Source organism: Peromyscus eremicus, chromosome 2 (assembly GCF_949786415.1).
Source record: "Peromyscus eremicus chromosome 2, PerEre_H2_v1, whole genome shotgun sequence".
Classification (NCBI taxonomy): domain Eukaryota; kingdom Metazoa; phylum Chordata; class Mammalia; order Rodentia; family Cricetidae; genus Peromyscus; species Peromyscus eremicus.
The window spans coordinates 78678877-78693949 of NC_081417.1; the positions used below are offsets into that span (position 1 = coordinate 78678877).

The 15073-nt window shown below is 45.1% G+C and overlaps 1 protein-coding gene across 1 annotated transcript in view; it reads right to left on the bottom strand.

Moving 5' to 3' along the window:
- The window catches only part of Susd1 (sushi domain containing 1), a 115066-nt gene that overhangs the window by 56835 nt on the left and 43158 nt on the right, over positions 1-15073 (bottom strand). Inside the window, exons 7-8 of the mRNA XM_059255808.1 lie at positions 8453-8550; positions 7056-7242 (exon numbers count right to left, since the gene is read on the bottom strand). Coding sequence (XP_059111791.1) covers positions 7056-7242; positions 8453-8550 — 285 coding nt within the window. The remainder of the gene's footprint in view (positions 1-7055; positions 7243-8452; positions 8551-15073) is intronic.

Genomic DNA, 15073 nt, shown 5'->3' on the forward strand with positions numbered 1-15073 from the left:
CTTTTTTGGTCTTTTTTGTATCTCTTATTGGAGCAATTGACAGAATAATCTGAACCATTGCCCTCATCTTTACTCAATGTCCCAACCACCTGTATCTAACTCGGAAAGTCCAGTTAAATCACAGATCTAACTAATCATTATCGCTCTTATAAAAATCATCTTCACTATGATCTGCAAGTAAATTGCCCAGTGAGGAGTGGGATTTTCCCATGAAACAATCATGCTTTATTGGATACAGTGGAATCCTTTCACGTAGTAACCACACCACGCCAAATACAGCAGGAACCCAGCAGCAGCAAGCAGGAGGAAGTACAGCGGAAACAAGGGGCATTCTAGAGACAATCCCCCCCACTCCCCACCCGGGCTTTGCCTCTGCAGGGTTTACTCAATGTAGCTTCGCTACTTGGTGAACTGAACTCCGTAAGCTCCATGGTTGACTGCAGCTCCTCTGACATGGCCACCAATACAGTGCAGAGCTGGCCCAAGACTAACCGCTTCACAAGTTAACGGAATAACCAGCTCAGCAATTACACTGAGGGGGCTGAACTTCCCTCCCCTGCCTCCCGCTGCCCCTCAAAGGTTCACCCAACCTTTACAGGGAGGTCTGAGAGAAGGACACTGATATTTTCCAGTGAAAAGTAAGGTCAAAGGGAATGACGTCCATCCTATGAGGAAGCATCAGGCTAGACAGCGCTTAATCATCCTGGGATAAGTGATCTAGAAGCCTGTGAGATGAGAAAGGGAGGAAGGCATGCGTACGAGGTCAGGATTTTTGTTGCTGTTGCTTTGTTGTTGATAGTAAGATTAAGCAGCACCCGCCCGTTCTGTACTTTCAATAATAACTTCTTAAAAACATCCGAAATGATTGTAATGAAAGAAGAATGTACTTGAAAGGAAACGTTGAGAGAGGTAGAAATAAAAAAGAGAACTAGCTGAGATTCTCCACACACTCCTCAAAGAGGAAATGAAAGTGCACAACAGAACTTACAGTGCATTACACACACACACACACACACACACACACACACACACACAGAGTAGGTATGGTACGCACTCCACAAGGCAGAGAGAAAAGGACATGAACATTAGAAGGAGAAATCAGAGGGTTTCACATTGGTATATTTGGGAAAATAAAATTGAGTTGGGAAGAAGCAACAGTCTGCGATGGAGATTTGGTGAAGGAAATGGCTCCTAATGTGTGGACAGATCAAAGTCCCCCAGGGCACTAGAAAGGCTGAGCCAATGCCCAGCACCCACACTCCCCATACAGAAGCTTCCTGTCCTCACAGTTGAACTCAGTGCCTGCAACCAGGCTGTCAGTGGGTACTCACCATTTGCGTGAACACGTGACTACTGGCTTAACTTTACTGCCAAAGGAAGCATTTCTGATATCCACAGTGAAAATCAGATTACCTCATAGGATTAAAAACGGAGGGAGGGGGAGCTTGAGGTGTAGCTGGATGCTAGAGTCTGTGTTAGTTAGCATGTGTGAGACCCAAGGTTGATTTTTCAGCAACTCCTCCCCCCTCAAAAAGAGACAGAAAGTCACACCTTCTCCCAAACCCTCCACTAAGGCTTTAAATCCCAAAGCCAATGTGATCTGTTCACAGAATTCTTAAAACAAGTTTATAACTCAAGAATTTATCTCCACTGGAACTTTCGTTCATATGTGAAGGCAACAAAAGACGTTCTCAGATAATCGTAGACCCAGAAAGGATCCCATTTCCACAGTGAAAACAAGACAGAAATCATCCTTTAGACAGGTGCGCAGAAGTGGAGGAGGAAACAGAGAAAGGGACTTCATGAGATTCGCAGTAAACACTGCACCCATTAAAACACAGGCCTAAGGTTAAATGGCTGCTGCAAACATTGCTATGAGCCGTATGAAACAAAAACAAACGCCAGACCAAACCAACAGCATAAGGAAAGTAAGGGCAGAAGTAGAAGCGAGTGTACAACTCTGCCTTCCTTGCTTATTCAGAGAGACGTTAGCGCTGTGTGAGCGTTAACATTGGTAATCAGAGAAACATACACCCAAATCAGTTCTTTTAAAAACACAGTCAACTGCAGAAGAAAAACAAAATATGTACTGCCAACTCACTGCCAAAAGAACCCTGTGGAGATGATAGAAAGAAAAGAGACAAAAGGCATAGGAAAATAGCATGAAAAAAGAAAATAAAATGTTAGAAGGGAAATCCTAACCCAGGAAGCATTAACAGAAGCCTGTTCATTTATCTGCTCCAATATTAGCCTTTCCCCCAGAAATGTTCTGTGTGTTCTGACCATGGCAGCCTCATCCAGACATGGCATGCTGTTAACTATCCAGAATAGTTAACAGCATGCCATGCAAAAGCACAAAGAAATTGAGAAAGTCGGTACCACATCCAAGTGCAATGTAAGCCGAAGGACGTTAACCAGATAGAGGGAGGAGCCATTTGCTGCTAGTGAGAGACTCTATCCACACGCCAGGACCATCGAGAACTGCAGCATCAAATCATACAAGAGACACCAATTAGCATCCACAAGAGAAGTAGAGAAAAATGAGAAACAACCACTGATCTAATAACAAAGACCTGAGACTGATCTTACTCCACTTACATGCCAACACATTACATTCTTTCCCAGCATCCACCACGGTGAAAACAGCCCAACCAAGCAGTAAGGTCCCCACAGGTGCCCATTAAATCCTCTAAGCATGTCAAAATGTAATAAGACTGGAAATTAACATTGAAGTGCAATTATTAAAAAGAAAAGGCTAGGGGGCTGGAGAGACAGTTCAGCGGTTAAGAGCCCGGCCGCTCTTACAGAGGACCTGAGTTCAGTTCCCAACACCCACCTCAAATGGTTCACAACCATCTGTAACTCCAGCTCCAGAGGATCCAACACAGGAAACAGAAACAAAATAAATCTTATAATAACAATAGAAGGCTGGAGGCAGGGCAAGGAGTTTAGTGAGAGATACAGGAGATGACCAACAAAAATAAACAGGATGAAAATGCCATAAGGAAACAGATTAACTTCATATACTAATTTAAATATGTATGTATTATTGTGGTAGCTTGTATGACAATGGCCCCCATAGACTCATAGGGAGTGGCATTATTGGAGGTGTGGCTTTATTGGGAGAAGTGTGTCACTGGGGGAGGGTTTCGAGGTTTCAGAAGCTCAAGCCAGGCCCAGTGCTCACCCTCTTCTCCTGCTGCCTGTGGATCTTGATGTAGAGCTCTCAGCTACCTCTCCTGCACCATGTCTGCCTGCATGCCACCACGCTTCCCACCATGATGACAATGAACTAAACCTCTGAACTGTAAGCCAGCCCCAATCAAATATCTTTCCTTATAAGAGTTGCGGTGGTCATGGTGTCTCTTCACAGCAATAAAACCCTAAGACATGTAGATAGATATGTGTGCACATCTATCACACTAATTGTGTGATGTGATACAACTATAATTAATTTTTAAAAGGGGAAATCAGCACAGCAATTGTACCATTAATGGAAGTACGAGCAAAGAGAACATATATTAGCACACTTTAAAATAATTATTTAAGCCAAAGGGAAATCGGCACAGCAATTAAGTCACGCCTTGGAAGCCAAGACAAGAGAATAACTGACAATGTCTCCGGGATCCTGTCAAAACTTCAATCTGCACGGAGAGGGACGCCTTCGGGACTTTCATTATTAAAATGTGGGTACATGCTGGGTTTGGCATTCCATTCCAAAATTTAAAAATGTTCTGGGTATGATGGCATATCTATAATCCCAGCACCAGCGAAGTAGAGGCAGGAGGATCAAGAGTTCAAGGCTAGCCTCAGCTACATAGTAATTTTGAGGATAACCTGGGCTACATGAGACCATGTCTCAAAAACAAAAAGAAACAAAATCCCAAGAATTTATAAACGTATCAATGAAGACAACATAAAGAGAAGCCTGGAGAGGAAATAATAAAACCTAGAATGGATTTAACAAGGTAGAAATGGGAAACAGAGTTTAGAAACCAGAGTCCATTCTCTGGAAAGAGACTAAACAGACAGGCTGGGGCTGGTGGTTAAGTACACAGGCTGCTCTTGCAGAGCAGGGCATGACAGTTCACACCTTTAATGCCTGGCGGAGGGTCTCAATGAGTGTAAGGCCAACCCTGCTGTCTATGTGGTGAGCTCCAGAACAGCCGGGGCTACATAGTGAGACCCTGTTTCAAAAACACCAGGAAAGGTGGAGAAGAATAGAGGAAGACATCCAAGGTCAACCCTGGGCTTCCGAACACACACACATACAAGTAGGTGAGTATTCTAACACACACACTCACACACACACACACATTTAAGATCACACTTTTTGTTCTAGGGGCAAAGTCATTTGAGGGGTCATTAAGTATTGGTGAGAATGGCCGTCATTCTGACTTAGAGACAGATGTGTTTGAAGTCCTCCCATGACCTCTTCAAGGAGTGTCATCCCTGAAAGCCCACAGGAGTTCATTCACTACAGTTTCTCTAGTTACGTATTGATTTCTTATCTTTTCTTCACGTTATATACCTGAAATAAAATAATTTTTATTCATTAAAAAGTCTAAAGAGCTGCAGCGGCCAGGACCGTGCTGATGTCTGTGGTCCACGTTACTACCGAAGGCCAGGGGGTTGTCCGCGGTCTGTGCTACCACCTGAAGCCTGTTGCCAAAAACCACGTGGAAGCCCATGACCCTTGCTGCCCTGACCATAAAGGGCGAGGAAGCTTTTGTTGCAGTGGTATGGATGACGGCAGACTCACAGCTGAGAATGAGAGACAGAAGGCTTCTGCGACAATCTCTCTCCCCCATCCCCACCCCCAAATTAACATCAAAGAAACAGTCTAGACATGAAGCCATTGAAGAGAACTCTTTAAAAATGAGATAAGGAAGCTGGAGTGTAGCTCTTCACAGCTGATGGCTTCTGGTAGGGGTGGGGGTGGGGAAGGACTCGTTTTTCTTTAAAGGGCTGGCTACTGGGTCATCTACCATGTTCCAGTGAGTGTATGGGCAACACAAATTGGACAACCACCTTCTGCTTCTTCTCCTCCTCCTCCTCCTCCTCCTCTTCCTCTCCCTCCCCCTCCTCCTCCTCCTCTTCCTCCTCCTCCTCTTCCTCTTCTTCCTCCTCTTCTTCTTCCTCCTCCTCCTCTTCCTCTTCATCCTCCTCCTTCCTCTTCCTCTTCTTCTGCTTTGGGGGAGATCACAAGGGTTGGGGGCAGACCTGGGAAGACTGGTAAGTGAATGTGATCAGGTGCACTACGTGAAATTTCCAAATAATCAATTAAAATATCATGCTTTTTAAAAAAAAAGTCTGAAGAGGCCTAGCTTCATAGATGGTCTTATATCATTTCAAGAGGCAAACTGTATCATTATTTCTCCCCGATCTTAGGTTGTCATCTCCCAGTATATGGCGACAGCAATAGCTGAAGTAGGCTTTCTTAATGGCACACCAGACAACTAGTTACAAATTAACTTACCTAAAATAATAAATGGCACCAACTGCTGCCGCAAGTTTATCTCCAAGGTATTATTAAATACAAATTCTCTTCATTAAGTATTTGTAGGGTTTTTTGTGCATATGTGTGCATACACACATGTATACGCGTGACCACAGAGACCCGAAAAGGACATTGGCTCCCCTGGAACTGGAGTTACAGATCGTTGTGAGCTGCCCTGTGGGTGCTGGCCACCAACCGTCTGCAACACAGTAAGGACTCTCATCTGCTGAGCCGCCTCTCTGGCCCTCAGGTCTCTCTGGAAGAACTGACGTGCTGTGGAGACGGCTTAGTTGGCAAAGAGCTTGCTGCGCAGACCAGAACATCCGTGTTCAGAGGCCCACACCACTTCCTCTAACTGTGTCACAGTCTTAAATCCCGTGACAGTGACATGCAGTAGTTTATTCCTACTTTTTGCATACATGCTTGAATTTGCATGTGTTTGTACTTGTGTGTGTGTTGGGGGGGGGTGGTTAGGGGGGTGCAAATCACGTGTGTGTGGTTCGTGTGAACCAGAGGCAACACTGGGTGTCCTAAATCATTCATGTTTTGAGACAGTCTCTCACTAAACCTGGAGCTTACTGATTTGGGTAGACTGGCTGGTCAGCAGGCCCCCGAGGTCCTCCTGTCTCCCAGTGCTGAGATTTTAGATGCATAACTACTGAGGGCTTTTAACATGGGTGCTGGAGATCCAAACTCAGGTTCTGTGTGCTAGGGTTTCACTCTGCAGCCCTGGCTGGTCTGGAACTCACTATGTAGACTATGCTGGCCTCAAACTCACAGAAATCCACTTACTTCCACCTACAGAGTGCTAGAATTAAAGGTGTGCACCACCACCTCTGGTTCCTATCCCACCTGCTTAAGCTCCTTTTGGCCCACTCCCCATTTACCAATATGGACCTTTCTGCACGCTAAGGCTGCCTCCTCCTCTCATGTAACCACTCTTTTTATTTTTTTTTTTTATTTTTATTTTTTTTTTTGTTGTTGTTGTTTTTTTGAGACAGGGTTTCTCTGTGTAGTTTTGGTGCCTGTCCTGGATCTTGCTCTGTAGATCAGGCTGGCCTTGAACTCACAGAAATCTGCCTGGCTCTGCCTCCCAAGTGCTGGGATTAAAGGCGTGCACCACCATCGCCCAGCCCATTTAACCACTCTTGACCTGAGTCCCCAGCCAGAGCAGCTCATAGTAAATGAGAAGGTGACCTTCAGCCTCTGTTCCTCCTCTTTCTTAAGCAAAGGGAAAGAAAGGCCTGTTGGACTTCCCAGCAAACATAGGCTGTGAGACGCTCTATTCCCTGTATACATGCAAATCCCTGGCATCATCATCTAATGTCCTTTCTGTCACCACCTACTTCTCTCCCAGGGCTCAGTGGAGAGATAATCGTCAGTGCCACTCATCTGGATGACAACAGAATAAGACTCTATCCTCCTACAGCTCTGGTTCTACCGCGGGGCAGCCTCATCCCTCCACTCACACCAGCAGAAACCCCCTGCCCTGCTGGTTTCCCACATCCTGCGCTCAGAATTCTCCAGGAGGAAACGCCACTTCCCTTCCACCTACCAGCCATCTGGAAAGCAAGGATGGTGGGCACAGAGCGCCGGGGAGGGGCTGCCGAAATGCTCATGGTGTAATTGGCACCTTGTTGGAGGTGAAGGCACACTTCTGGGGTCCTGCTGTCTGTGGTCACATTGACTGTCTCCTCATGAACGGATTCCACAGCATCTGGTTGCTGTCTTTCGATGTGTATCTTTAGACGAGGAAAGACAAGAGAATTCACCATGACTCCGGACAGAATGATCAAGACGTCATGGTGCTTGGCGCTGTTTCTTTGCCGTCCCATTTCAGACACTGGGTAACCAGGGAGGAAGGATAGGGCCAGCTCTGCCATGAGGGACCTGAGGACAAGGTCTAATCATCCCCGGGACCAAGCTGTGATGGTCCTAAGCTGTGATGGAAGTGAGAACTCTATTTGGGAGTGCTCTCCTGACCACAAATGACCAACAATAAAAGGAGGTCCCGGTACCTAATCAGCATATACTTCCAGCCTTGCTGAGGGAGAAAAGTACAAGTGCTTGGAAACAAGCCACATGAGGATGCCAAACATAAATGCATGTCCCACAATCACACTCTGTTGGATGGCATATACGTTAGACATAAAATATGCACATATCTTAAAAATCCCATCCACTTTTTTAAAAGGGCACTGGAGCTGGAAAACAATCAGACTGATCTTCCCATTTCTCTTTCAAACCATACAGTTGGTAGACACCAGCATTAAACAGCATGATTTGGTGGTTGTTCCTAGTTATGGAAACATCATTTTACTTTCATGGTTACTTGTGTGATATTAGCATATAAGACCCATTAAAGAAGATAATTCTTTTCTAATGAAAGGAGTTTAAAAGTATCTTCTAGCCAAGCCACAGTGGCACACATCTTTAATCCCAGCACTCGGGAGGCAGAGCCAGGCAGATCTCTGTGAGTTCGAGGCCAGTCTGGTCTACAAAGTGAGATCCAGGACAGGCACCAGAAACTACACAGAGAAATCCTGTCTTGAAAAACCAAAATAGTATCTTCTAAACTTGTCTCAGGGTTGTGTTGGCTCTAACAGAAATGTCAATGTGTGTTTTCAACACTCTTTGCTTAAGGAGGTATCCCAAGAAAGTTTACAAAATGAAGGATGTTCACCCAGACTTTGAATATGTGAGCAAGACTCTACACTCAGTGATTAACTATGCTGTTTCATAAGTTAAAATAGCCATAGCTTGTTATTATACATTTGCAAATAAATGTGATTTCACTTTCTGTGACTGAAGGAAGGAAAGGACAGTTGAAGGGGAAGGGGGGAGGAAGGCAGCAGGAGGGTGGGGGTGGGCGAAGCTCCTATGTAGGCCAAGTCCTCCTGGCTCACATTTCCACTTCTGCATTAGCAGGGTAAAGCAGCTCACTTTACTTACCATGTACACGATCTCGGAGTTTATGCTTTCTGGGCTTACTTGCCACCTCACACAGGTGTCATTAAACACAGACACGTTATGAATTTCTATCATTACTTCTAGAACAGAAAAAAGAAAAGAGAAGAATTGGCTCATGAACTGCATCAGAGGGCTTTGGGGAAATCCTAGTGGACTGGGTGCATCTGTCCAGCTGGTGTCTCCCCTGCACACTAGTAACACTCTGATTCGGAAGCAGAACTGAGCAATCCAAGCAATCCCAGATGGTTCATCATGAACGAGCCTGGCCCACTGCCTGGCCAGGCAAAGGGTGAGGAAGAACTCCAACTGTGATTAGCCTGATGGGCCACTGGATGCCACTGGTATTCCATCAGGGAGGCAGTCCAAGGGCCAGAACAGAGTTCTGATTGGAAGCTTCCCAAAAACCACACAAGGAAGCCCGGCTTCTGCCTCCCTCATCTTACCCTGGGTGGTAGAGCATTCACTCAAGTAACCGCTGTTCCCAAAAGGGAAATGTGTCACCACAAAGGCAGATTCCTCAGGAGAAGCTTGGGATGAACTGAGTAAGTTCTCCCTAGAGTCCTGATTCACCCTGGGACACCTCTAGCAGAATCCATGTGATCTGATCTGTGGGAAGCCATGTTTTCTCTGGGTTCTGCTTGTTCTAAATAACTCTCACTTCTGTTCCATGTGGTGAATCTGGCAATGTGGGAAGACATAAGGGTTCCCTTAAGTGAGATAGTTTCCAATGGACCCAGCCAGCCAATCACTTAAAAGGTGTTCAGTGTGGTATGGGGAAAACCCACCTTTTCCCTTCTTAAAATCAAATTTCCTACAGATATGCAAAGCTATTCCTATTTGCAAATGACATGATCTTATTTGCATACACTCCTAAGGAATTAAAATTTAAAAAACAAACAAAAAAATCCATGAAGGCTAAGAAAAGAGTTCAGCAAGGTTAAGGGACACAAAGTTGATATTCATTTCACAATAGAAATGAATGATTAAAGGAAATTAAAGCATTTTTTTTTTTGAGTTGAGGATCGAACCCAGGGCCTTGCGCTTGTTAGGCAAGCGCTTTACCACTGAGCTAAATCCCCAACCCTAAAGCAATTTCTTTTGCAATACAATCCAAAAGGAGGAAAGGAGAAAACAAAACACCAAAACACTCTTAAGGTAGGCACTGCACTATCCTCCCTGGAGACAAGAATTCTCACTTCATCCAAAAGGAAAAGGAATATTCCACGGCCCTGTTTCCTGTGAACAGACATCTCAGAGGTTCCTGGGTCTAGTGTGGGCCAGCGCTGCACATGCTGTGACGACATGCTGGTGCCACGCCTCCTGATCCGAGGCTTCCTTGCTGTGACACATACTCCCCAGCACATGCAGCCTGGAAGAGGAGAGGAGTTGAACCCTCTGAGGACAGGAGCTAGAGGATGGGTCACTGTCCTTTGTTCCCTGGAGGTGCTGTCCTAGGTGTCCAAGTTTCCATAGCCTTTCAGAATGCTGTACCAGCAGTGGGCAATCCCTCCTACCCAGGGAGACCGGGGCTGTGGCATCCTCACACTGGTTCTTTCCTTCCCTTATTACCCCTCTGGGTCCCGGATCCTGCTTCCTGGGGTTTTACTCCCCATTACATAATACTACAAACTTCTGGTTCTGTGTTGGGAGAAACTCAAGGTTAAGTCCTGCGTCAAGATACGTGAGAAGGCTGCTTGACTCATAAGCACGAGGACTCGGGTTTGAGCCTCAAGACCCGCGCTTGTTTGTTTGCTTGCATACTCATCTACTGTGGTTAGCCGGATGGGCCACTGGTGTTCCACTCAGGGAGGCTGGAGCAAGGCCCAGAACTGGGCTTCGTGTTATATGCTTATAACCCCAACACTAGGAAGGTGGCAATTGCTGGATCCCTGTCCCACCTAGTAGGTGAGCTCCAAGTCAGTGAAAGACCTCATTTCAGAAGCCCAAGTTTGGTTCCCAGCATCCACATCAGACAGCTCACACCCACCTATAACTCCAGCTCCATGGGATTTGATACAGGCACCAGCAATCACTGCACACACCCTTACAGACTCATTCAAATTCAAAAAGCAAAACAGATGGTTCCTGTGGAACAATATCCAAGGTGACCTCTGGCCGTGTGTGTGTGTGTGTGTGTGTGTGTGTGTGTGTGTGTGTGTGTAAATGAAAACTATAATTCCTCTAACTAGCTCCTGTTCCTTCCCTATAATAAATCTCTTCTCAGTCACCAAGAGGAAAAAAGAGCCTGAACCTTAAACACCTGCAGAATTAACTCATTTCTCCTGTACAGAACCAAGGTCAAATTTGGATTCACCTGGTCTACTGATCTCTATGTCCATCAGTGATTTTATACATTTACTAAATCATTGTATCCTGGCATTATCTAGAATCTATGTCCCACCACACCTGTTTTTGGGTAAAGCCAAGCTACCTATTAATAAGTAAGAATAAATTGAGACAGAGAACAAAACACAAATCTCTTTAGAGATATCAGAGTATCAGCTATGAAGCCTAAAAAATCCCTAAGTTTCTACACCAATGCTTCTCTTCAGAACACAGGTAATGTGGAAAAAAGAATCCAGTTAGCAGCATGAATAAGCAAAGGAATGTAATGACCCTGTTGGTTCACCTCTTTGGGTAGCAAAGAGGATGCTGATGCCAGTGTACCAGCCTGGACACACTTCAAGTATTACTGGCCACTTCTGCTGCTGCCCTTCAAAGCCCCAGAACCTTCAACATCTCTGCTCATTCCTACGGCCTTCTGATGATAACTCAGCAGCTGGTCCAGAGGAAACAGCCCCCCTCCCCATCTTCTCCCTGAATTGCAAACAGTCTTCCTATTTGGGGTGCCTGTGTCGCCCAAGTAGAGATTAGAAAACGGTTTCCTTTCTTGTTCTTCCTTTTTGCTCATTCACTATGACAACTGTAAATGACATCTCAAAGATGCCATCTGCCTCCAGCCTATGCCATGCTCTGCACAGATGGGACCCAGATCTGATTATAGAGATGCCAGATATTCCATCCCAGAGAGCAGCTGAGCATGGCTGGTGACTCTTCCCACCAAGTACCTACAAAAAGGTGAAAAGACTTTTTTTATATATATAAAAATACCAGGTGTTGACTGTCTACATCAGTGCTGTCCTTTGAAAACACGACACTTGTACACTAATTCTAACTATGCCAATAACCGAAAAACAAATACAGGCTGATAAGATGGCTCAGTGGATAAAGGTACTTGCCAACAAGTCTGATGACCTGAGTTTGATCTTGAAACCCTAAGGAGAGAACACATTCCCATAAATTGCCCTCTGACCTCCACATGTGCACAGTGGCATGCATGCTCCTACACATACACACCAAACAAACACCATAAAGTTTGAAAAGAAGGGAAAAGAAAAAGAGGAAAACACATGTAGAAAAGCCTTTGAAGCAACCTCCTCTTCCACTCACTGCTCACGACGTACAGCATTGCTGCCCGATGCCAAGCATCCTACTGAGTCTGTTTGATTGTGTCTGGGCTGTGAGGAAGACTAGAGCTCAGGTCTTCCCTCAAGGAGCATGTTGCCTAATGGAAGGAGCAAACACAGATGCAGGCAAACTGCAACTCAACAGCGTTATCACAGGCTCCACACAAATACTGAAGGGTACAGAACAGGAAGATAACAGCTCTCACTGGAGGGCCCGGGAATTTCAGGTTGGTACTGGAGTGAGGCTGCCGAGGGAAGCACAGGATGGAACTGGGGAGGGGATTGCTTGCCGGATTAAAGACAGACACTCCTCCAAACAGAGACAAGCTGCGGGGTAATGATAGGGACAGTTTTCCATTTGGAAGGAAGCACTAGAGTGCAGAAGAACCGGAGGTCATAAAATAGAACATAATACTGTTTACTCAATGACAACTATACGTCAGGCTCGGACTGCTCTTGACAGACGTGATCTCATTTTCCCAGCAGTCATAAGAAGCAATAATAAAACCAATAAGAGTGAACACTTATTGAGTTATAACCATGGACCAGAGAATATGCACAGGACTTGAACCTTCAAAATAACCTGATGACTAGACATCACCATGTCCATTTTATAGACCTCAGGTTTGGATATTAAGGAACCTGCAAGGGATAGACAGCATGAGGGACTGAGTCTGGACTCACAATTAGACATGTTACACCCCACCACAAAGAGCCTTTGCACTGAAGTAGTTACTCAGGCAAGAGGTTAGGACATGAAATTGGGGTACTGTATTATGAAACAAGAAACAATTCTGAAGGAGATGAATGGGAGGTGAGGAAACAGAACAGAGAAGAGTCCAGGCTGACTGCCAGCCTTTGAGCTCAAGGGTTAGATGAATGGCCCTTCACTGCTCTCCAAAGAAACATGAGAGGAGGCCGAGCGGGCCTGTAAAAGAGAGCGATGAACTGTATTGAGGACATGCTAGATATGAGCTGTCTGCTGACTGCCCACTGGAAAAATCGCCTTAAGAGCCGTGGATTTGTGGGTGAAGTAGAAGACTCGGGTGAGTGAAAGACACACAAGCAGGTCATGGAGAGGGGCTCAGTGGCAGAGTCCAGAGAAACACTGATGCCCAAGGAGACCCAGGGAACAAGGGTAGTGCAGGGAAGAGAGGGGAGTGGCTAACAGAAGTATGCCCAGGAAGTGAAGGAAAGGAAGGACATGGAGGTGGGTCTCTTCCTTGGAGCAGTCTCCCCCTTCTCACTCAGCTCCCTCACTCCGCCAGGTAGGGTGTCACATGTCATTAAGGCCCAGAGGCAAGGTCAACCTCCCTCTCTCCCATCCTTCATCTTTTCTCCTTGATGAAATGCCCACCAATGCTTAGACTTGGGCAGAAGTAGGGAGAGCAGGCCTTGGATCTGTCCAGTTATAAGACATATAGACAGCTCCGATTTGACAAAAAGAAGGGCCCTTCAAGGCTTAGCTATAAACAGTCTAATTCTTCCTTTCTTTGTGTTAAGTCCTCAGTTAAAGTTACATAAAATCGGTAAAAGTGGCTAAATTCCTAAAGTGTTACATAGTTTATGGTGATTTTTTTGTGGCATATGAATGAATAAATGTTGATATGTTCATTGGGTGTTAATTTTTTGGGGGGTGTTAATTTTTCATGCACATTAGGAAAAATATATCTAGGTGTTACATAGTTTATGGTAATTTTGTGGCATATGAATGAATAAATGTTTATATGTTCATTGGGTGTTAATTTTTTGTGCACATTAGGAAAAATATATCTAGCTCATCAAAGTCATGATATACCACATACTACAAAGAATTCTTGGTTGGTACATTAAAACTACAAGTTTAAATTATTTGTCAGGTATCTTAGTTAGGGTTTCTATTGTTGTGAAGAGACACGATGACCACAGCAACTCTTATAAAGAAGACATTTAATTGGGGTGGCTCGCTTACAGTTTCAGAGGTTCGGTCCATTATCATCATGACGGGGAGCACGGCAATGCACAGGCAGATGAGGTACTGGAGTAGTAGCTGAGAATCCTACATCTTGCAGGCAACAGGAAGTCGACTGTGGCATTGAGCGAAGCTTAAGCAAAAGACCTCAAAGCCCACCTCCAGAGTGACACACAACAAGACCATAACTACTCCAACAAGGCCACGCCTCCTAATATTGCCACATCTTTTTGGGGGCCTTTTCTTTCAAACTACCACATCAGGCAGGGTGATAGATGTCCATAGACTTAGCTGCTTGGGAGGCTAAGGCAGGGATATCTCTTGAGAACAGTAGTTTAAGACAAGCCTGAGCAACATAGCAAAATTCCATCTCAAATGTGCCTGTGTGTATAAAATGTGTGAATATATTATGTATATGGGTGTATATACATATGTGTGTGTATATATTATTTTTTAAAAACAAGCTATGTAAATAATTCATTAGTTATATCAAAGATCATCAGGGTAGTATGCAAATATTTCAAGCTTGGAAGAACATGAATAGGAAAGTGTGGGATTCCAGGGCTCCCAGACTTGAGTTCAAATCATAACTCCATCAAGTACTAGGCACAGAATGACCCTAAGAAAATGGCTTAACCTCCGTAAGTCTTAGATCGCTCAGCTATGAAATAGAAATACTTGCTTTCCAAGTTTTTCTCTGAGGAGGAAACGAAGCCAAGCATTAAGGGCCCCAAGAGAACCCTGGGTGTGCAAGCTGGTGTTCAGTGAGCATCGTAATGATGTTGGTAGTTCAAATATTACACACATATTCAGATCCAACCCCGCTGAGGGTCTATTGTAGTCATGTGTCTATTTACCCCAGATGTCCTTTCTTGTCCATTTAAAATGTGCAGAGCTGCAAGGGAGCACTCACTGGGGTGGTGACGAGGGCTGACAAGCAGGAGGGACAGAGGGTAACAGAGCTCGGTAGCATTTGTAGTAGTACAGTAGTACAGCATAGGGCAGGTTATGGAATGCAGAAAGATCCTGGCAGATCAGCAGTCTGTGTTTCAAGAGAGTTGTTACTCCCCCCAAGAGCATGGAGTGATGGCGAGATGGAGCATGGAGGGTTAACCTTGTAATTATTAACCCAGACTCTAAACATAAAAGCTAAATGACCTGTGTAGAATGGAAGCCGGGGACAGC